The following is a 24,469-nucleotide window of genomic DNA, read 5'->3' on the forward strand; positions in this document are numbered from 1 at the left end:
GCAACTAAAAGTGGATTTATTTGTTGAAAACATTGATTCAGTTACAACCAGTTTCATTATGGATTATCAATAACCCCCATGTTGTGCAACTGTACAAGAATAAAAATACAATGACAAATAAAAACACAAACTTCTCAGTGCAAAGCTGATTCCTTCTTTTTTTTTCAGCCATACCTGCATTTGAAGTCATGTACAGTCTACTTCTGATAATAGCTGCCCTGTGAAATATCGTTACCTACAAGGCGGCTCACTGCTAAAGTGAATAGCTGCATTAGGTAAGGAAAAGTAAAACATCCGGAATCCACAGGACATTTTTTATTTCTCGCAGTCTGTACATGAGTATTTAAAATGATATCTTAAAATCTATGGGTAGGCTTAGAAATAAAAGACTGCAAAAAACAGATGACAACAACTATACATTTATATACAGTGTAATAACATTTTACTGTGGTGTGATGCTGAAGTTAAGAGTAAGAAAACAATACAACTTACACATTCCATGTTACTGTGTTAGTAATTATATGTTGGAGAAACCTACACAATAGACGGCTTCTTTAGGTTTTCAGAGAAAAGGACTAGAGGCGATTCATTTGGATGGAATAGGGGTGGAGAGACTTGGGAGTGTCCATAAAAGCTGAGTTTGAAAAGTTCGACCATGTTGCTTTACATCCGCTTGGCCACTTTTTTTATCTGTTGGGAAGTTCTGTAGAAAAGGGACCTGGATTTCTGAGGCTCGAGGAGGTGGAGATTTCCCTCAGAAACGCTCCTCATAACTCTACCCGGCTTGTTTTCTTCTGAACCTGAGGACAGACACCAAACATCCTCAGAAAATAGTCAGACCCCTTCACCTTTTGCACACTTTATGTTGTGACTGTAATTGTAAATGAACACAATTTGCATCTTGACTCATCAGTCTACACTCTTTAATCCACGATTACAGCGTGAAAACTTGTTTGTTTTTTTTGCCAATGTCATAAAAATGAAGTATTCACACCATTATTTCAGTAGTTATTGAGTCTTAAAACATTTGATTTAGTCGATCATGGTCTTTTTCTCCAAAGTCTGAAACGTTTGGGCTTTAGCATTTCTGTGATTAATTTACCGGAAGAACTTTGTGTGTCCAGAGAAAATTACAACTCTATCTTTAATTGTAAAGGCAGGTGTTCCCCAAGGATCAATTTTGGGACCAATTTTATTTTCTATAGACTTGCTGTAGAATTTGGAAAAAAGGAAACATAAACCATTATGCAGACGATACTGCTGTTTACACTATGGTATCATCCCTAAAAGTGGCAACAAATTTCCCACGGGATTAATAAAGTATCCATCTATCTATCTATCTATCTATCTATCTAACATAAACCATTATGCAGACGATACTGCTATTTACACTATGGTATCATCTCTAAAAGTGGCAACAAATTCTTTAATCTGCTTTTGATGGATTACAAATGTCTCTACGCAAATTAAATAGCTGTACCTCTGGAACTCGTCTGGAGACAGAGTTCCTTGGACTGTATGGCTTGATGTTTGTCCTGTAATGCAGTGTGACTTATGGCAGCTTATACAGTGCTCTTCCATGGCTAGTAAATTCAGTTTAACACCTGTGAGCTCTGATCAACTTCCATGCACATCTCATGGACAGTTAAAGCCAAAAGGATGAGGTGCCACAGCAAAGGGTTTTAATGTGTTTATCAGAGTTATCAGTTTTAAAATTTGTAACAATTTTTTTGCAATGTTTTTAAAAGTGCGTTTTCACGTTTTTATAGTTTGAGGGTGGATAGATGGTCAAAAAACAAAAGGTATGACTGCATTTTTAAGATATTTATTTGATTTTCAAATTTTAGATTAAAAAATACATTAAACTTTTAATCTCACAAAGTGATGAATTAAAAGCATTTTACATTATGGATTATGACACATAAAAAACATCATTATGGTCGCAATAATAAAAAATTAAAATCTCTATTTTATTATCAACACTGTGTGAGGATGTATTCTTCAGGTCACTTTTCCTGTGTCGACACTTACCAGCAAACCGATGCACTCTGAGTGGTCTCTGGGTCACCGACGGGTCTTTCTTTATACGCTTTGGTGCAGATCCCTGAGTGATCTCTTCTCCGATGCTGTTTCATTGAATAAAAGAGAGGGAAAATAGAAAACGTTAAACCAGCAACCAAAGTTCATTGTCATCTGACATCAACTAGATATAGCTATTATTGTTGGTAATCTTTTATATTTTGTAGCCGTAAAATTTATAATCCACTACCAGCACCTTCAAAGACCTTATTTGCATGAATTAAGGGAAACTTACCGATTAAATCTACGCTTTCCTTGCGCAGCAGACGTCAATGCCATGTAGGTCGGCTTGACTCGTCGGATATCTTGTAAAGATGGAATATGCTGTCTATGGAGCAGAGGTTCATGTTACCACGACATTTACCACTAACGTTTTCAAAAATAACATGTTAAAAAAACAACAATAAACAGATTTTTCCTATAGCATTTTGTTTCTGTTCTATTGCGAAAGCTACATGTATTGAACTCTTTTAGTATTAGATTCCTCATTACAGTAGACTGACATTTAGAAATTTGGTTATGAAAAATGTTATGTCTCTCAGATGAATTTGACGTGTTTTAGTGTGCTTGCATAGGTTGTCTTGTTTATGGATTTGACAAGTTGCATAAGGTGTCTCCCTGAATTATCAGTTATTAGGTAAAAAATCATTTAGCAGCTTCATACTTCTTGATGTTTAAATCACTGTTAGAAAGAACAGAAAGTGGACAGGTTTAAGCACGAAAGCCAAACCCAATGTGAACACATTCTATTGCAGGACAGTCACACAGCACCAGCAATTTCAAGACCAAACATGTGATGGAGTCCTATGAGCTGAAGGTGGCATCTAAAAACACAGAGTAATGGATTGTTTGGAAAAACGTGGTGAAATCTGTATAACCTGAAATCACCATATGTAATTAACCCTCCGCAGGTCTATACATTTGTTTTACTGGAGTTTTTGGCCCTAGTCTCCCTGCTCACCACCGTAAACTTGTTCTGCTTTTGCTGTCCCTGTCTGCTGCACTTAGCTTGAACTCTGCCCAGGGAACTGCCACTCAACCACCTTGCAGTTTTAAAAATGTATTTTCTACATTAGCCAGGGTAAAATGTCTCTTACTCTAAATTCACCCACTTCTTCACAGGGCCCTCTACAATATCCTGTGTGTTGGTCTTAATAATTACAAAAGGTTTTGTTTTGTCTTGATACAAGAGTTTCCCTTTGGGATTTGACTTGTCTGTTGCAGACCAGCTTATCAACCAGATGCTCTCATAAAGTCTGATTATCCCAGAGCTTTAGTCTCTGAGGAAAACATGTCCTGAATGTTCATGGGGTAGCACAGATATTGTCCAACAAATAAAATGATCCACACTCAACGTCTTAATGTGAAGCCTCTTCTGCTTGGAACGTCAATCACCAACACAAAGCCATTTTGCTGCAGTAGCTCCAAATGCTCCCTGTTTTGTTTCCCACTTCCAGCTGAAGACACCAAGGAGCTGCTCAGATGACTTAAACCTCTTGACCCAGTGTTCCAGTCTGGAAATATGCCACTGGTGAGAATAATACTATTTGAACTGCAGTGTCTGTCTTGTTTTGAATACCGTTTAGGGGATTTACCACTTCTGAATGGTTTAGTCACCAACAAGACTTTCACACAAGAAACATTGAAACTTTGCATCGGCAGCCAGGGAAAAGTTTTGTTGCTTTCAGGGAGCAATGTTTAATTAAAATGTGTGGGACAGGAGCTGTCCAGATTCAAAAAGGCATTAACACGCAAACCTTCAATCATTGTGCTTTTTTTTTGTAATCATTCCTTTTAGAAGGAGTAGTGGTTCAATTTATTTAGTGACATATGTTAGTCTCTGACATCTAAAAGCAAACAGCCGATAACAACACATTTTCTGTAGGGATTTTTTATGCCACTTAAATGTTCCTACTTTAACATTTCTCTCTTATTCCTTTGTCTGTACAAGTGCAGCCCAGAGAAAATGATAAGAAGTAGATATAAACCTAAGAAATACAAAAACATGAGTACTACATCAATTAGTAATTACGTTTGGAAAACATCCAAGAAAGGCTTTGTCTCAAACTGTAATCATGCTTATCTTGCTCACTGATCGTTCTGCATCGCTCTCCCAGGTTAACTCTCCAGTGCTGAAAAGTGCATGTTGAGATACTTTGTTTTCTGGACAAGAAAGCGAGACAGTTGGTTCTGATAGATTGTGGCATCTGTTACAGTTTTTCCTCCCTGAACTCACCATATCACAATCTATGTCTGCAGCTAAATTGTGGTGTTAAATCAGTTTTTTGTTGTGACAGCAGTATTTTCTATGCCATTTCCCAAAGTGTTCTCAGTTACCATGGATGTTTTGTATGGACTTTTCTGTTTATGCAGTAAGAAATATACAGTTCTGTAGCAGTAAGTTGTGGCGTAACCACAGGAGTGCAGTAGGCAGTATGCCCATGTAGCAATGCATTCAATGTAAAAAAAAAGAAAGGCTGCACCATATGGAGCAGCAAGAGAACCAATGAACTCTGTAGAGTCAAGAGAACTGTAATCCACATTATAGGCCAGCCTGATAACAGACATGTACGGTTATATAACTGACTTTAGTGGGGATCAAATATATTCTGAGATCATGAGAAGTGTGTCGGACGGAGGTTTTAGGTCAAAGACTTCCGTTTTGCTAAGTGTTTCGCTTTGGGCTCTATTTTTGGACCAGTCAAAATAGTACAAGTAAATTATATTTTTATTTCCAAATTTTATTTGGAATCTCTACACATGTGAACACAGGGTTAGGAATGGGGGGAAGGAAAATGGTAGTTGAACATATCCAGTTAAGGGATTTTAAATGATAAAGCTCAGAAACATCTAAAAGTGTTGCTTTAAAATGAGACTAATCCCCTGAATTCATAGAGAAAATAAAGACATTTTCTGACCTTTTAGATGCAATCTGTGTCGCCTCATTGGCCTTAGGAGGCTGCTGTAGTCGGCTGTGACCCGAGAAGTCAATGGACCTGGATGGTTGGCCGGGACTTCCAACGCTTATTATGATGGTTGCATTATTTGCAGTCTGATCATCGTTGTCCAGAACTTCGAAGGTCATGTTGGGATCCATATCAGTGGAAGAGCTCAGCGGCAGCGCCTCAACAGTTTTTCGAGCAGGTTCTGGTGTGCACTGGAGCGGAAACATGCCCTCCTCAAACACTTGGACCTTGGCAGCGGACTGAGGGCTCTGTGGTGGCAGTGACGCAGACAGATTTCTCCTGATGGGCATTCTGGGATGTGGTTCTTGTTTCATGTCGGCCTGATGTCCTCTACCTAAAAATCAAAACCGTCAAAAGTTAATGGGTTAAATTAATTTAAGTTTAACCCAACTGTCCAAAAAACTAAAACCTTTGAAGAATGAGCGTTGTAATGAGGAGAGTTTTCGCCATAAACCGGAGGACATACAGTATGTTCTCAATTAGCGTCTCTGTGGTGGGAATCCGGCATTAAAATAAACTTGTCTGCCAAAGCTACAACCGTTTTGGACATTTGAGATTTCTGTATTTGTGTCTGTTCTGTGCTTTTCTCACAGCGGTGATGTACCACACACTATCTGCATTTAAATCTGTTAAAAGTTTGGGTCTGTTGCTTATGCCTGGCACCGTCAATCCCTGTTATACCTCCTCACTGTGCTTATACAATGCATAAGCTTTATATCCTTATATACAGTATATCATTTTTATTGTGCACCTATTGATATGGTTTTTGCCCTATTGACACCTCAGCTTACTTTAGACAATGAGTAAATGAATTAGCCGGCGTAATCCTTATGTTTCATGGTACTGTCAGCAGACCTGTGGTCAGACTTTGTCTTTGACGTCCTTTATACTTGGTCCAATCATCAAGTCATAATTTTCCATCATTTCCAGCCTGATTTGTATCTGTAACAAGCAAGCTTTAAAAAACACTTATCCATTCATTGTCTTAAAGGTAGGACGACATCAATCCACTTTATAAAGGAAGCGGGCCGCATCGCTCCCATAATCATTCTGTTTCTCGTTCTCAATCAGTAAAATGTGCCAGCTTCAGGCTAAACAGTGCAATTTAAAAATACGTCATGCCAGAGAAATGAGATGGATCATGCCCTTAAGTTACAGTGTGATCAGTAGGCTTGGATTTGTTTTGCACAGTACAAGGTAATTAAAAACTGAAGCCCCTCCTGACACAAGTTTTCTAAGCCACAATGGAACTGGAAATGGAAGTACTGCATTTTATCAAGAAACCAGTACTTGAGAGATTTATCTATCAGTCTAGATGTTTGTTTTTTATAAAGGATGTTGTTTAAAGAAGAAAATGTATTTATGTGCAGTTATACGTGCCAATATAAGCCACTAGTTCTGTGAGATTTAACTGCATTACTGGGACCCAACACAGCAAGTTCCTTTCATGTTCTTTTGTGGCTATGTTCATTATTTTGTTGGACTCTGTTTTTACTTTCTCTTGCACTGCTTTCCAACAGTAGGTCACCATTTAATAGCTGTAACTATAGCTATGACTAGCCAGGAACTTTTGAGGTTTGATACATTTTTATTCGTGCACATAACAGTGGTTGTAAATTAAACCATTTGTGAAGGACAAGGGGACGGGGTCTGAGGGAGAAAACATTTATGCATTCTCTCAATTAAGATATTACTTATTTTTTCTGTGCTACTTTGAGACTGTGATAAAAAGTCAAACCCGTCCAAGAGTTTGCACTAGAATTTAATGTTGTGAAAATGACCACTGTTAACCATAAAACGTTCCATCACTCTGACCACCCTAGAACAGGCTGTTCTCCACCGAGTCAAAGGCACAATCAGAAGTGCAATTGTCCTTCTATTCATTAAATTATTAGTTGTATAAACATTTAATGAGAGAACTAGCCAAGCCCCAAAATGAGTTTGCAACCAGCTTTTAAAGGTTTGTTAGCAAGTGAATACCACCTTACTTTTATAAGATATCTACAACACTGGCAAGACGAACAACGTAATGTTGCATTTAAAGTATGTCATTTCGTTGAAAGGATAATGAACTCCTTATTAATTTTACACTAAAAAGAGAAGTGCCAAATTATACATATTGATTGATATGTGAAATTATATCCAGTGAGTGCTTTTGCTAGGTCTTCATTTAAAAGCGACAGCTGCAGAGCAGAACGGGGTTAAACCGTGGTGTCTGCATCGCATTAGGAACACGATTACACGTGTGGCATTTCCTGCAGAGGTGTGGGGTTATGAATGGGACTAAAAAGGGAAAATGCCAGCACGTAAACGAAGTGAGAACACTTAATAGAAGAGTAAAAGACTGATTTGGACATTAGCCAAATGCAATATTTAGAAAATGTGGGTTGGACAGGATGTAGAGTGATAAATAGCTTTTTTTCTGTGGCAGAGGAGTTGTCCCTAGCAATAAATGGCAGCAGAGATCCTTCTATCACATATTTTTGGCTTGTAGGGGATTAATACATGCATGAGTTGCTATTTCTGTTGGAGGCTGCACTGAATTAGGGTCGCCTGGTTGCTGCTGCCAGTTTTTTATAGTGCGCCTTTTCTGGTTGGTGGAGCAGGGGACTTTACGTCTGTTGACGTTTTTTCCTGCCCTGCTGTGGATCTGCGTTTTCATGAATGAAGCTCAAGAGGGATTGGGAGGGTTAGATGCTAGACAGACAGAAAAAAGGAGGAAAAGAGGAAAAGGAAAAAGCCAGGCTAACAGACATTTCAAGCAGAAGAGACAGAAAAAAATCTATGGGAGAAAAAATAGAAACGAGAGAGGTAAGGGTGGGGGATTGAATAGGAATATAAAAATAAATGTAAGGAGGGGGCCGTGGGAGAAAGCTGAATGAAAAATCTGGGAGCTATTTATAAATGCATGTGTGGACATGTGATAATCAACAATGAGTTGTGGAATGAAGAAATGGTCCTTCAAATAGATCCCTTTTGTGTGGTTTGCCATTATTAAGCAGTCCACAAAGAGTTAATGCTTTTTCAAAACCCCAACCCTCTCTAAAAGCGATGAAATTTGATTGGCTTGGCAAGCTGCAGGGTGGAGCCATTTCTCTTAACATGCTGCAGTGACTACCATTAAGAGCTGAAGAGGCAGTAAAGGACTAACAAACAGCACCAGGATAAGATCAGAGCAGTTTGTCTGAATGCTAAGTTAAAACCGTATTTATTAAAACATCCGTGCTGTTTCCCTACATAACTCAGAATCATTAATTGAGCAATGGTGATTATGCTGGACAACATGTACTAAGCTGTAGCTCCAGACTGTAGTTAAGATGGACAGGGTGGTTTTCAAGGATGCAGGTGTGAGTCAGTGAATGCATAATTGAGAAGGGATGCACAGGAGTTATGATTTATTAGAGAGATGAACCTGAAGCTAAAAAAGTAATGCAAAAACAGCTATTTAAAGACTGAATACATGACACTGATTACACATAAATTATAATTAGTGTAAAGCTAACGTTAAGCCTTTAAAACTAAAATGTATGTCACATCAAGATGGAATCCGTGCCTGGGCAAAGAAATATTTATATAAGGTGTTAATTCTGAATTAGCTGTGACGATTTTGTAATCTTTCCACTACTTTTATTTATTTATTTTTTATAATATTGTGCTGTACATAAATCTTTGTGCAAAGCACTTTGTTTAAGGATGGTTTTGGATTGCAACAAAATATTTAAGTCATTAATCAATAGAAAAATGCTAATGCTAATGGTTATTAATATAAATACTATTCGATTGTATCAAAAATATTAATGAGATTTTTCAAATAGCAGATCCAGAGTTTTTAGTCAAATTCTGCATTTAAAATCAAGTTATAAACATAAAATTATCACCACACTATTACAAGTGTGATAAGGTTTTGCCTCTTGTGATTAACTGACCACAAACAAATTTGCAAAGAAAAGCACAATTATGGTTGAATAACAACAAATAAAGGAATGGAACAAAACAAACTATTAAAACAACTGGCTTGACTTGTAGGGTACAAAGATGGGTAGGACTGACGATACAGAAAAAGTAGGGCTTCTTATCATAATTAAATACTCGATCAGAGTTGACTTATCAAAATAAGTTGTGAGGAAACTTAATAGCAGTGGTGACAAATTCCCTGGTGCTTTCATATTTAATTCCCATTCAAGGAACCAGTCATCTGGAAGAAGTATTTTCTTCAAAAGTTATATTTCCCACAATATGTTTCAGGGAAATCTAGACCACCTGCAGTAAATATCATTACAGCCAATTTGAACTGCAATATTTCACAAAGGCTTATGTATTATATTTCCCCAAAGGTTCCACATGCACAGTTTTCCCTCTCTTAAACCGGTTGTGAGTATTCACATAATTTTATTATTCAAGTTTTGGCCGGGACAGAATGTCTGCAGCAGAGCTATAAATCAATTATATTACATGTCGGATTTTTATTGTGTACTTTACTGCTCTGAAGAAGTCGTTTTAGCAAAAAGGATACAAACGTGTTCAGCAAATAAAAAGCAAAACAGCAAAGTGAAATTTTAGGCTTACACAAAACCGTTAGAAATTTATATTTCACATTAAAAACAAATTTGATCCGTGTGCTCAGCTTTAATAAAATCGCAGCATTGTCTCTTGAAGTATGTTTGTGTGAGTGTGAAGGATGGAGTGAGTGAAAGGTGAAAGGGTGATAGAAAATAAGTGAATGATTGAGGGGTGGGAGGAATTAACAGGGGGTATAGATTAATGACTACAGGATGTCAGCAAGATGGGGGGGCAGAGGAGAGCAGTTTTACCTTTTGGGGATGGAGCCGCTTTGCAAATTGATGCTCTTTTTGCCTGCCCCTCTGCACCTGAAAAAATCGTAATGAGAGTCAAGGAGGAGCAACATTAGCATCTCATCAAAAAATCACTAGACCTAGAAAAGCTTCTGTAGCCCTTATTAGTAAATGTTAAATTATGACAATGTTTTATCGGTCAAGTGGAGATTTAAATTCCCCAATGTCAAATCCTTTCGTTCATCCCATAGTCATTTAATACTTTGTATAAATGACAACAAATTTAATTGAAACTAGTATATGTGATGTGATTTAAAGCAAGCCAGCATTGACGGAGAGAAACCGCTGTTGTTGACACCATCACAGTACTTGAGTATTGCTGGCCAGCTTTGGCTCGTGCTCCACTATATGTCTTGGCTTATATGACATGAGTGAACTGCTGCTGCTTGGTCATGCAGAGATGACAGTTCAAAAGTAACTGCACATTGTATAATCGCATTGGACCCAAAATATACATCTGACCTTGAAATTTGAAAAGTTAAAGATGAATGTGGGAAAAAAAGTTCCTGGATTTTGCCTATGAGAGAAAAGAACGGCCAAGTGACATTTTCTCTCATAAAAAATCTCTCTCTCTTTCATACATTCTGAGAGCAAGAGGGGTAAGAATTGAAAATAATTGATATGTAGTTACTTGGGGAACATGCCTCCCAAAAAAAGTATCCGTTCTCTTTATTTTTTTCACAGTAACATAGTTCTGTTCTGTTTGAATCTTTTTATGAGGTTAGGTTTCCCTTTATTTATCTAGAATTCAAATACATGCTAATGTAAGCACAAGTGGGCGCATTATTGGTCAAACAAAATAGGAAACATTAAAGTGGGCACTGGGACTGTGAGACTTTTTTCACTTCTTCTGATACTTTGAGCTAAACCCTAATCTTGCAGCATTAAATGATTATGTAATTACCCCCCCCAAATCTTTTAAATGCCTGCTAAATAAACACAAACAGTAAAATAAATTGGAGAACGGTGATGACTTACTGCAGGGGCTACTCTGGTGGTATTTCAAATTTGAGAAAGACAGGATGGGTGCCATCTCGCCGTGGAGCCCAATGCTTCCCATCTCATTTTTCTTCTGTGTTTCCACTCCAGTCCTTTCACCTTTCTGCCCCACCCCCTCCAGGTCTGCCCAGACCACGCCCCTCTCCCTCAACACAAGGTGCTCCAGTTCGTCGTTCGCCATCTCATCTGCTGCAGTGACCAGCCCAGACCCCTGCAACGCAGAGTAGTGCCTACTGTATGCGGGCAACAAGATTTCCATCATTCTGAAACACAACAGAAATATTATATTGAGATGTTGTTTAGTTCATTCACCTGCAAAATAGCATTAATTAACTTAATCTAATGGGAATTGATTCTAGGTTTTGTCAACCTACTTCTGAATCCTCTTGTTCTCCAGATCCTGCAGTGTAGTGAGCGCCACGATCTGCTTGATGTGTTGTTGGAGGTCATTTACCTGCAGCTCCAATCTGTGGCAATGTAGTTCCTTCTCTAACACCTAAAGAAACAGAAGAAGTCAGGTCAGATATTTAATTATATCAGCATATTGAATTAGAGGAAACTAAATAATTGTCGGGGGTCAGGATAGTAGAGGTAAGGTGTTAAGCTCTGTTTTCATCGCTGTTTCATCAGACAAGCTGTGTGCTCAGGGTAAGGGAGGGGAGAAAAAAAAAAAAACTCTGACGTAAAGAAACCATGAAACAACAGCAGAGAGAACATTTGACCGGTGGGTGCGTCATAGTTCTGGGTCAGTTCCTGGAAGAAAGGATAAAGAAGAAAAAATAACATGGACATGGTTTTAGGTAACTGGCTGCTGTGTGAGGGATGAGTAAATGGTATTGATTTATTCTCTTCAGTGATCCATGAGTGAGCTGGAGAAATAAAATGAGCACGGTTCTAATTACTGGGTGAACAGATGGGAAGAAAACAAAGACAGTCACGACTTCAGTAGAGACACAGCCTACTTCCAAAAACAAACAAACAAAAACAAAGGACAAGCAATGAGTTTTGAAGTAACTGACACTGAAACGTTTTTCTCTTGATCTAATTAGGCTGATTTGTCTTCTAACATCAACTCTAGTTTCATCCTGTCTACAAGTTATGTAATTAAGCATCTAGCTTTACTCACTGTTCCCTTCTCTAGATCTGTTGTCCACAGTCTTACAATAATTTATGAACCTGTGTAAGTGTGGCCACAACAATGTCAGTTAGGTAAATTAATTAGAAATTTAAATAGAATTTAAAATAACTTCTGCATGTAATTGTTATAAGATGAAAAGTTCAAATGTCAATGTACTGTCACAACAAAAACACAAGTCTTTCAGGCCGATGTGAAAGAGTCGATAGGATCTACTTACCTCTGAAGTCTGGTCATTCAACTTCACCAACTTCATCTCATTCTCGACACGATGAAGCCAGCCGTCGTTTTCCTGGAAACGTGTTTCTGACTCCCTCAGACGCTTGCAAATGTGTTCCTGCTGAGTGCGTAAGCTGGCAATCTTCCGCTCATGCTTACAAGTGGCCTAGTGAAAGCAATACAAAAAAAAGGGCACTTAAGTAATATTATGAATGGACTATATAATATTAGTATTGCATACTATTAAATCACAATAATCACAGCTTGTATGACAACCAGGCTTGAGTCTAGCAGCACAGATTCATTACAACTCTCAGTAAAACTCCCACACTTTGGTTTATTGTGGATAAGAGTGGACCGTTCTGCAGAGTTTGGGACCAGGATTTTTGAGGATTCACTTTTTCTACTTCAAGTGGCATTGGGCCCTAATGCTCAAACAGGAGAGAACAGCCAGGACATGGGGAGCAGTGACCCTTTCCTGTAGTGGCATAAATGAGAGGCTAACCCAACTGTAGAGAACAGAGATGTGAAATGATGACTCAGCAGCTGCTTTTCTGCAGGGTTGATGGAATCTGTGGAGAGCAGTGTAAGCATCAGCTACCTTCTCCGTCTTTTCTTTGGCACAGAAAGTTTGGACCTGCAGGTTGTCCTCCTCGCTGTAGCGCTGGCGCAGCTCGTTCTCCTTCAGTTGCCTCTCCAGATCCAGCTGTTCTCTCCTGATTTGGGTCCGACTAGAGAAGATTTGCTGCAGAGCTTCTGACACCCTAGAGAGTGGGAGAGAGAGACAGAGAAAATTACACTATTTTTCCTTTAAAGGGTTGTATTAGGGAATTTACATTTTTCATGCTATACAAATTGTCTAAAAGATTATATTTGGCTGTCAGACATCATGACAATAAAAAAGGTGGACAAATAGGTCAGTATGCATTTGTAACTCACATATGCGTGGTTCAATGTAGTCCATTACATTATCTTCGCAATATAATGCTGTTGCGGTCAAAGGCATTCATTCATTCATCAATGATAATTTTTAGCCTTGCACTTGTATTGTTTTGGACCAAATATACTGAGAAGTGTTTTTTGCTGTCCTCTCTGATGCGCATACATGAGGGGGGCAAAATAGGAGAAGCACCTCTCAAAGTGCAATCCAATAGAACATCACAGGGATTCAAGCTAGATGTGATAAGATGTTGCTGTGCCACATGTGAAGAGCAAATTTAATTAATTACTGTGCCAGGAATTCTTATAAACCACTTGCTCACTATGTTATCTATTGTGACAGAGTTGAGGTAATTTCCAGATTGAATGCAAGCGGATATCTAGCTGAGATAGAACCGGAGGAGAGACAGGAGAGAAATGCAGGTAAATAAGACCAGAGAGCCGTCTCTGAAATGTGACTGCACTCTTCAATGTAACTCCAGTGACGTAGGAGACGTTGTGGCCTTGCTAGACTGCTGAATTTTTAATAGTGTGAGACACGTGCAGCCTCTATTCAGAGCCTCTCACTGTGCAAGTTGTGAATTCTGATGCCAGTGAATGAAATGTGTGGGAGTGAGACTCATTCAGCTTTTCCATGTCCCCCGCCCCAACCCAAATACCCCAACAGATGCAATAGTATGTTTTTAAGACGCCTGGATAGGATTTGGTTGATCTTATTGATGTTACAGAATGCATATATACAATTTCAATTTATATACATGATTTGAAATTAAAGTGTAGGTGCTAAAAACCGGTCATTATTAAAATGTTGATTGATAAAGACATACTTAAGGATAATAAGGATAAGGGATAGTTGAGATTAAATTGACATTTCTTGTCTTTGACCCACTGTTTGGAATATAGCGCAAAATCTGATAATTAACTGAATTGGAAATCATTTAAAAAATAAAAAAGAAGAGCCATTTGCCAGGGTGATAAACAGTGAGCCGTGCAAATACTGCAATATCAATTACCAGCCATATCACCCAGTCCCACCAACACACACACCTATTTACAGTTTAATATCAATGTTCTAATAGCTAATTAGGCTCTAAAAGAATTTTACAGTTTTACTTCCAAAACAATAACACTAACAAATAAAAGCGTGAAATCATGCAGAAAGAACCTCTTGCACTCTCTGACACCCCATGAAACGGTATGAAACTGAAGGAAAACATTCCAGCAGCAGAGTAGACCGATATAGATCATCTATTAGTGGAAACCAATGGGCAATCAGCTTTGGCGAAAATGGCCATTTATTTTGACAGAAAGATGGGATTCCGATAGAAAACATTTATGATGAGTTTTTGATGGAACTTTTGTTATATCCACCAATGCAGCATGAGGTCATTGCTAAATATTCAGTTTTCTAGCTAATAGCAGTTTCCTTCTTGAAGGTCCAAGCACTGATTTCATGGGACAACAACTCAATGAAAGTAAAACAAACAGCAGTTAAACAAACAAGAAAGCAATCTGGTAAACTAGGGATTTAGTGAGCTGAACACAAGCTTGTATTAGCAATTTGCTGCATTTTGCTGAAAGTCCACTCTGGGAACGTTGGCTGTCAAAAAATAAGTTTGGTGTTGTCAGCCTGTGTATACCCTTGACTACTGCAGAGTCATGTGACCAAGGAAGAAAATGCAGATTCTACCCTTTCGCACTGAAGAGAAAAAGCCTGGATAATCTGATCAAAAGTGGTCAGCAATAAATTCCTTCTGTGTTCTCAATGCGTCTTGAGATCTGGAGGTGGTTTTACGTATGTGGCCCTAATCTTTTTTCCCTTTGTGAACACAAATGTGCTCTGGGCCATTCATTCACTCAGCCCCTCCTGACTTCTTCCTCCATCTCTGTCTCGCGCTTGAACCGGCACTTGGACATCAGACTAATTTGTAAACTCAGACTAGAAATTAGGATTATGTGCAAGTATAGAGGCTAAGTGAGATCCGATCATAAGTGGTGTGAACAGACAAACTTGGAGATGTCCACTTGTAATTGGATTTCTCAGGTAGGATGTTAATGACATGTCTGAACAGGTTTTCCATCAGTAGTTTTTGTCCGTTGAGAAAGGGGCTTTAGGGACACAGTGAGATATTCAGAGATCCAGACAGAAACTGAAGTAGAACTGCTGGTCCTTCAGATGAGTCACTTCACCAGCTGATGTTTTGCTTTTTTGCTCGTCACATGTTCACACATCGACTTCTCCTGGATTTCTACGGACTTTATGGTCGGGGGGACAAAGTCTGTAGAAACAGCAAAGTTTCTCCCTCTGAATTTGCGTTCACATATGCACCTACTCCGGATAAAATACAGAGGAACTGAGCAGTTCAATGCATGTCTGAAAGCAGTTATGGACCAGTCGAGGAAGTAGGGGTGTTTGATAAGGATGCACCAAAGATGCCTCCCTGCGGAGGTATTTCAGGCATGTTCAGCTGGTAGTAGACCCAGAGGCAGACCCGGAGAACACTGAAGGGATTATATATCTATTTGGACTGGGAATGCCATTGGAACCCTCCAGGAAGAAATGGAGACAGTGGGCAGGGAGCGGAGTTCATTTCATAAAGTATTTTTAGATTTCGTCATAGACCCGAGATAAAAGTATGGAAAGAGGCAATAACATGATCTAGCAAAGCAATGAACAACAACTACTGACCAACAGACTTTCCAGCAACAACCACCCTCTATATTAATTAATATGCATTTATAAAAAACGTGGAATGGATGTCATCATGTATCAGATGCTCAAGTCGTGTGTTCTTTACTATTTAATGACATTTTACTGGCATACTGTACATGTTTGTGTGAATCAATAACAATGCTGAGCTCTTGTTTCTTTATTAAAAGGCATATGTTTGTTATAAACACTTAATATAAGAACTAAATGCAATTTCATAGTGATGACAGTACTGCCTATCCCATTGAGAATCAACACCCAAGACTTAAATGATTTTCCCTGCATGGTTTTTTCATAAGAGCCCTGTAAAAATCTGCCATATAAAACAGTTTTGCTGCCACTGTCAGGGTGTAAGCACATGAGCGTCTCTGTATTGTAGACATTAATATTCCTATTACACTGTTTACAATTTAACTGGTTTGAATAAAGACACAACCACTGTCACAAGCTACACTCTGGTTCACACTCATGTGTTCACTTACCCTTTGAGCTCAGCTGGTTTCTGAGAAGAGATTGTGTTGGAAGTCCCAGGCACCATGTTGTTCTCTTCGTATTCTTTTAGTTTTTTCTTCAACTGGAGAATCTTTCGAAATGAAAAATACAAAGAAATAAAAAGTCAGAAATGAATATTAAGTATAAAAACTTTCCACTGGGTTTTGTGGATTTGTTTTACTAGGCAATGAATATTGGTTGTTTCATATTACCTCTTGCCGCTGCTTCTCACATATCACTGCATACTGGCCAATGTGACTGTCCAGGCTTACAACATTACTCTTGAGCTGATAGGTAATGATAAAGAGAAAGATGTCATGGTTTAAGAGAAATTCATAAATTTACAGTCCATGATTCACATCAGTATTATTACAGTTGACAACTATATTACAATACAACAACCTCAATACTAACCGATGACTTTATCTCCTTGGCCCTGTTGGCATATTTAAGTGTGTTGTGGGTGTCATCATATGACTTGGATGAGGGGCCAACATTGGCAATCATGACTGTTCTGCAGTTGCCTCCCAGGGAGTCCTTCAGTATCCGTGTCAGCTTGCTGTCCCTGTACGGTATGTGAGCTTTCCTGCTCTGAAACAAATGAGAACAATGGACATTAGCCACAGAATATAATATAATAATACTTTTTTTAACGATTTAGGTTAAATTGAAGTGTACACAAATTATGGGAAATTGTTAAAATATGTGCCTCATAAACTCTGAGAGGTACTTAATAAGGTCCTAATAACTTCTGATTAGTGTCTGTAATTATTGTTAAAGTGTAAAAGTGAGAGCAGGTCAGCAGGAGAGTGGAGGGAAAACACTCCCCTGCTGACCGGAAACTCTGACCCGGTAAAAAGACGACCGGACCTTAAATGTTTGTTTGTCCTGGCCCTGAGGCAATGGTGGTCATAATTATACAGCGGTGGAACATCCCAAAAAATCGTTCTGTGTTCTGTCTCGGCATTGATGCAGAGTTGTCCATATCATGCATATAAGAATTGAGAATTTCCCCCACCTCTACAGCCAAAATAAGTACTCTACAGTGCTGCAATTTTTTTTGTCCAAACTAGTCCGAGCATGAGAGGAAACAAACCCGACAATCATTCTTATATTTGTGTTTTAACTCCCACCCTAAGCCTGGGGTTTTCCTAAGCTACAGGCAATTGGAATGTAAAAAAAAGAATCACGTAGCTAGCCAAGCTAACGTGATCAAACCTGACCCGATACTGAATATAATTTCAACATTTTTGTTCGTACCAGGCCCGATGGGCCGCATTTGAACAGTTACTATAACCATGTTCAATTTTACTGTGTGGTAGATACAGATTTGATGATTAGGGACAAAATCGAATGTGTCCACTTTATCCAACATTTTCAGAGTGCCCATTTTTGAGGGTGAGAAACCATGGTGTCGATGGAAGATCAACAAAGGGAAGAGATGTGTTGTAAAATGTATCTGCATTGGCTTGGACATCGCCTAAGGCAAACCACTTTCAACAAAACCCTCTGCAGCATAGCATGAGGATGACATACTGAACAGCGCAGACAGAAGGAGCAGACTTTCTCCTCACTCATCGAAAGGCATGTCAGCCCAGACACAAGTGGGGACATTCTTTCCCGTAAACAATGGTCACTACATGAATTCCTTGTCTGCCAACAGTGTTCACTGGACCACCAATAACCATGTGGATTGGGTGGGGGAGCACTGGGGATCAGTGGTTGGCCTTGTAGCCAGAACAGATCAAACTATTCCAAGACTGCAACACTCAAAGAGTGAGAAGGGTAAAACAATAACAAGTGGACAGTGTGTATGAAAGAGCAGAGTTTAAACCCAAGAATGCAGTAACCTGTTGAGGAAGGATCACATTTCAACATGGCTGTGGTACATTTGCAAAGCACTTTCTAAATGCATGTGGCCTTGCATGCGCCTCATCCCTTGAGAGTGGTTTGTAAAATGAGAAGACTGCTTGACAGGTTAATGTATGCAACTGGAATGAATTAAGACCCAAATACTGAGTTGACTCTCAACTTCCCAGGCGCTCTGTTTTATATGGAGGTCAGTGAATCATGTCCTAAACCTATAACCATAATAGTCTTAAAACCATGATGGAAATCCACCTGTTCGCTGAGGGTTTGCTGAACAACTACTGACATAAAAATGTTATATAGAAAAATATATCTTTTACTCAGCTAAGAATTTGTGATCCGTGTAAAACTCTGCACATTCACTGTACTTGAGCACTTTGTTTGCAATGCAATCAGTGTCCATCTCTGAACCCGGTTTATAAAGCATATGTAGGTTTCCATAAACTCACTTTTGGGTCAGCAAGGGCGTTGATAACATTTCCAAGGGCAAGGAGTGAGCGATTGATGTTAGCACCTTCCCGCATACGTGCCCCTTTGGTGTTGGTGGCACTGGCCCTCTCGGAGCCTGCCAGATCAATCAGGCTCATCTTGGCAACACAGGCGTTTGGGTTGAGGCTGGCAATTTTGTCCTGCTGTCTCAAATATATCTGGAAAAAGAACAACAGTCAATTAAAGACAATTCAAAGTTCAGAACTGTGATGCATTGTTAGACAACGTTCCCACAGCTCCTCAAGCATCAAATTCAAGGCATTTTCAAGGGTTATTCAGGCTCACAGATAACACTTAAAAAGAGAGGGGCTTGAATACGTGAACACTTCTCAATCGTGCTATGATGGCAGACTATGTGGCGTCTGCCTTTTCTTACAAAGCACAACAAAATAATAATATTGAGTAAGCTTGAGGATAGAGACAAAGATATACTCATGAGCTGAAGAGTAGACAGACAGGTAGACGTTTTACTTATGCTAAGGAAAAGGATATCAAAACACATTCAATTTGTATTGTTGCACGAAACATTTAAATAGAACCAGTGTAAAGGGACCATGTTTAGCTTTGTTAATTTTCACAAACTTTCCCCCCTCAAATTCATATATTTTAAAGGGTTTCAAGTTGGGATAATTTAAATACTAATTATCTTTAAGCCGAATATATGAATAGTTTGCAGTCAAGCATTTGAATGCAAGTTTATTCTCTCCTGTGTTTTATTTCATGACACCATGATTTCTTTAGGACGGTATTGAAATACCTGAAACACAGCATGGGACCGAGAAGAGGTGGCATTCATATCAGTGGGGTGCTGTGTTCTGTTTCGATTGCCAGAATCCAAAGCCTCAAGAATATGCTCTGCAGTTTTAGGCTGTAAAAAGAGAATAGATGGTGTGAGTCAGTGAAAGGAACCATCACAGCACACCCGAAAAAAACACCATCAACAGAATAGCAAAAAGAAAGTAATTGTAAAGGTAACCGACTTGTGTAGAACAGTAATTGGATGTTCTTTTAGGCGTAACTTTGACAGATTTGATCAATTTCTCTGTTACTTGAGGAAACAGCCAGCATCTTACAGACCACCTGCATAATTGCTGCCACCACAAAGGTCAAGTTTCAGTTCAAAAAGTTCACACAACCTTAATTTATTAAGAGAAAGACAATCGCTAGAGAACTTTTGCTTCCTGAATACCATCTCCTTTCTTGTCTGAACACATGACATGCATTTTTAAACATTGGTGCTTGTCTTTCTTGATGAGACAAACATTTTTCTAGTTTAAAAACTACATCATAAGTTGCAAAAGTGACAGAGTGCCTGTGATATATTGATTTTGTAGCAACAACAGTATTTACAGTGAATAAACCCTATGATCAAGCAGTGTGTGCGATGCATGTTACTACTGACCTGATGCAATGTAAGGCCCTGAACAACCACTCCCTTAGTACCATCGTCTCTAACTGCAAGAGGGCCTACATTAGCCAACAGGTCTCGGATCTGTTCATTGTAAACCTGTAAACGAACAAAAAATACAACAGCAAATTCATTAAAAACACCCCAAGAAATTACTCAGGACACAAATTGCTAAGTTAAGGCTCTGTAAAGGATTGAGTAAACACACAAGCTATCTAAAAATAAATAAAGCTATTAAAACAACGTATAACTGCTGCAGACCTCAGTTAAAGTCTAACACAAAAGTGGAGGGTGATGCTCTAATACAGAGAAGAAAAAGAACCAAACAGAAAAAAAAACACACTCAAATATTCACCTCAAGATATGAGAATGCAACAGCAAACTCCTTCTCCTCCTTGGCATCATCCATGCGTTTGAACAGCTCCTTCATGGTGCGGTACATGACCCCAGGGTTATTTTGCGAGCCTAACATGGTGTGGGTCTTTCCTGCTCCAGTAGCACCATAGGCAAACACTATAATTAAAAAAATGTGTAAATTAAAAGACAAATTCACACATATCAATACTAACCAGAACATTAAACTTGCTTTGAATTGAATACAACCACAAACTGATTTGAAAACAAGAAATGTGAGCAATTAAAGCAACAAATAGTTGATTTCTGAGTCATAAGTTGAATGAAAATTGCTTGCTGTGATAATGCTGGCTAGTGCGAGATTATGATGCAATTATATTTTAAAATCAGCTTGAATTTAAAAGTGGGTCTACACTATGCAATACTGTCTCAAACATAACCTAAATAATAAGCTTTAAACTCACACTAGACCTGGACTTATTTAGTTATTGACCAATAAAAATTGGCCGATATGAATCCCTTACAGACATATCGGTAGCTGGGTTAATTTTGCTAAATGAAAAGTGTTATTCATGTTTACTTAAAAAATTATATTTTCTCACTTCAACAACATGACTGGGCTTTGATTTTGGCTGCCTGGCTTATGTTGTTATGAAAAGCAAAGAGTAGTCACAGTACAGCTAATGAACAACATCCATAGCACCATCAAAACAAATACAAGTGCAGCAATAACCATAACACAGCCACTGCTTCACCCACTACACTTAGACGGAGCAGCTCCAGCTGTTGTGTTACAAAATGAGTAATGTGCAACACATAACATGAAGTGTCACATCATCTCTCCTCTCATATGTGTCTACAGAGCATTTCCTTTAACTGTTCCTATGGATGAGGGGGCAGGCAAAAAATATTGTGATGGAATGCAAATCTTAATGTGAGGTAATGTAAAAGGTAAAGGAAAGGTTAATCAAGGTAACACAAAAAGGGTTGTAAGATGATGCAAAAGTATTGTAAGGTGACAAGTATTTGGAGGAAACTGAAGAAATGAAGGGAAAAAAATCCTACAATGACCCCTTTGTGTTTAAAAAACTATAAAAGAGAAGCAAGAAGTGAGGTGTAATTCTCTTATCTTAACACAGAGTTATCAGTTGCTAATTGCAATAGTTTCACATAAGCCAACATTAGAGTTGGCGCTTTAATTGCAGCTGCAACATTTTACCTGCAACAACAGATTTTGTTAACCTATCATCACATTTAATAAGGTTCACAAGGGGAACTTGTTAGCAAACAGTGCTGCCAAACACTTTGCCAACAAGCTTGGCAGCGTGCTGCAGCTTTGGCTGTGTTCAGACCTGGTATTAACATCTGTCCCGTGAGATCTGATCAGAAGTGGACAGCTCCAAGTACGTCAGCTCACACCTGGCATTAGAATGCATCCTGGATGAGTCTCCAGTGACCACTTGTGATCAGATCTCGCTTCCCTGCTCTATATGCAAATCAACACTTACGTCATTTGTGTTTGCAAAGACCAAATTATGTTGATTTTAGCCATTCTGACTATACAGATGGGTCTGTTGTCAATGTGTTGGTGTAAGAGAGAGAGATGGAGCTAGTGGATTCAGGATGGGCTGAGCAAATCAATGTTCTTCCTTGAGGTTTACAATTAATTAACATTTAACACATTTGGATAAAAAATTGTTCCAGTCAGAGTTAATGTAGTGGTAGAGATAATCAATTCAATCTATGGGAAATAGTAAATATATTTGCATATTCATTATGAAATTGCAGCAGGTCAAAAGATGTTATTTGAGTTGGCAGTCCTTCAACGGGGGCCTGGGACGCATTTGTGTTTGCAATGCTCAAGAAATGTGGCCAGATGCACATCAGACCACCTACGGATGTGGTCGGATCGAAAATGTGTCTTCAAAACATCTTGGAAGCATTCACACCTGTACTAAGAGCCGTCAACCTGTGATCATATCACTCAAGGGAAACTTTAACATCAGATCTGTAAGCGGTGTTCAATGCACCAACTGTATTTATCAATGTGTTACCTGTGCAATTGAATCCATTCATCACACCATCCAATATTCCTTTAGTGGTGCTCTGAAATATGTCGTCCTGAGTAGAGTTCTCGTCGAACACATGGTCAAAAACAAACTTCAGGTCCTTGTTGGCCCTCTTGTTGATGTTTCTGTTTCGTAGTCTTTGAGCCCCAAAACATGATATGTCCTGTTCTTTGGGGTCAAAGACGAGCATGTGGTTATCAACCACCTGGACCACATTTCGGCAGTTCTCTCCCTTCTCGCGGTCATTGGTTGGCCTCACCCGAATGACCACCTTGACATGGCTACACACGTCACTTGCCATCCTGGTCACTCTGAATCGACTTCAATGTTGCTGCAAAAGAGCAAAAACAAAGGCTTAGCTTACATTTCAAATTGAGAACACCAAAGTTATGTTTAAACAATATTCTGGTTACATCAGTGGAATACTGTAATGTTAATCAAAATTTCAATCCATCCATCATTTTGGAAGTATAGAGAAGAAAACCTAATCTTTCAGCTTGCATTAAATTGCCTTGTTTTTTAAACAGGTGTACCCACTAAAGTGTGAACAGGCAAAGACTGGGAGTGCAATGTTTATGTGTTGTATTTCTGCAACGATGATTCACAAGCTTTATTTCTACTCATAACAGGGAAACTGAAGCACTAACGCTATAGCTGCTTTGAGGCGGTTTATCTCACCCGAAATTTCACTTAGATTAAAGAGTAAACAGATAATAATTTATCATCTCAGTTGGCTCAAAAATCAACTCAACTTAAACTAAATAATCATATAAAATCTATCTATGCCCTTCCTCACAACCTGGTTGTCACAGTAACAGATAAACATGATCCTGTAGTAGAGCAATAAAACAACATTAATCATTCCTGTGATTACATTTTCATCAATAGAAACATAACAAATGTTTATACGTCAATATAATACTTATGAATAGTGCAAGCACAGTGTGGAGATTTAACACACAATGGATCTACCTCAGATTTGAGAAATGTTTAGCTGTTTATCAGGTATCTGTCATTCACAGCACATAAAGAAGATTAAACCACAACTGTTTAAAAGTGCCATTTAATCTATTAGCACAGGGTAAATACTTGAATGATGCAATACAACGGTTTTTTTTTTTTAAAGGCGAAGCAATTGAATATGGAGCCCAGCTTCGTGGTGTCATCACAAATCTTTGCTGTGCAGCCCAACAGTGTCCAAACACATTGAGTCTACATGCATTTCACAAACAAAACCGAAAGTTTGAAACCAACCATACAAACAATTCCATGCTATATTTTGAGGAAGCGTATCACAATACAAAGGAATGGAAACGTAGCATTATATGGATATTAATAGAAACGGTGGATGTAGCTCTGTGTGAACATAACAACAATTCAGGGAAGACCAAGACAAAGCTGCTGTGGAGGATGAAGTTGTCAAGTCGTGTAAAACAGCGATATGGAGAAGAAATGGTGGATGTGTTACCGTGGAGGACGGGTCGGCTAACGCCTGCTAGCTTAGCCCTCATACAAAGTCCAACGGTGAGTTAGCATTGTTGTGTTCATGTCGGCTACACGGTCTCTGAGTGTTACACGTAAACACGACTTACCTCTTTACCAGCAGCCGTTATCTCCCGTTTCATTGCCACGGTAATACTCAATGGTGAAAAACAACGATTGTGTGTTCGCATTAAAAACAATACAGCCGCTAGCAGCGCGGACAGAGCGTCATGGAGAACACGGCAAGCGCCAATAAATTCAAAAAACAAGCCCTCTTCCTCTGTCGCAGTGGATTGGCTGCGAGCCGCTGGTCACGGGGCGAGGTCACGGTGACGCGTACGCGGCTGCCATGCTGCCGCGATGGAAGGCGGAGCTACGGCCCCCGGTCCCCTACGGTAAGCTCCAG

The 24,469-nt window shown here is 39.0% G+C and overlaps 2 protein-coding genes across 4 annotated transcripts in view; one reads left to right on the forward strand and one right to left on the reverse strand.

Annotated features, from left to right (window-relative positions):
* kif18a (kinesin family member 18A) lies at positions 1-24,295 on the reverse strand. The gene is made up of 18 exons (XM_062382750.1): positions 24,174-24,295; positions 22,567-22,912; positions 20,514-20,671; positions 20,153-20,257; positions 19,508-19,618; positions 18,711-18,908; positions 16,807-16,983; positions 16,605-16,679; positions 16,383-16,483; positions 12,853-13,015; positions 12,253-12,417; positions 11,272-11,393; positions 10,877-11,160; positions 9,857-9,913; positions 4,998-5,379; positions 2,315-2,407; positions 2,032-2,126; positions 1-800 (listed from the first exon to the last, which is right to left on the reverse strand). Exons 2-18 carry the CDS (start codon positions 22,880-22,882, stop codon positions 664-666), a joined length of 2,739 nt encoding a protein of 912 aa, XP_062238734.1. The 5' UTR covers positions 22,883-22,912; positions 24,174-24,295; the 3' UTR covers positions 1-663.
* Positions 24,279-24,469, forward strand: part of mettl15 (methyltransferase 15, mitochondrial 12S rRNA N4-cytidine) — a 56,675-nt gene continuing 56,484 nt past the window's right edge. For all 3 annotated transcript variants that reach the window (XM_062383029.1, XM_062383105.1, XM_062382867.1), the window contains exon 1: positions 24,279-24,458. In XM_062383029.1, coding sequence (XP_062239013.1) covers positions 24,294-24,458 — 165 coding nt within the window. In that variant the 5' untranslated portion in view covers positions 24,279-24,293. The remainder of the gene's footprint in view (positions 24,459-24,469) is intronic.

This window comes from Platichthys flesus, chromosome 1 (assembly GCF_949316205.1).
Source record: "Platichthys flesus chromosome 1, fPlaFle2.1, whole genome shotgun sequence".
Lineage (NCBI taxonomy): Eukaryota > Metazoa > Chordata > Actinopteri > Pleuronectiformes > Pleuronectidae > Platichthys > Platichthys flesus.

Coding starts and splice junctions, on each gene's coding strand:
- kif18a (XM_062382750.1), bottom strand. CDS start 22,882: ATGGCAAGTGACGTGTGTAGCCATGTCAAGGTGGTCATTCGGGTGAGG. Junction 20,672..22,566: donor GAATGGATTCAATTGCACAG/GTAACACATTGA, acceptor TTTTAATTATAG/TGTTTGCCTATGGTGCTACT. Junction 20,258..20,513: donor TTGCATTCTCATATCTTGAG/GTGAATATTTGA, acceptor GTTCGTTTACAG/GTTTACAATGAACAGATCCG.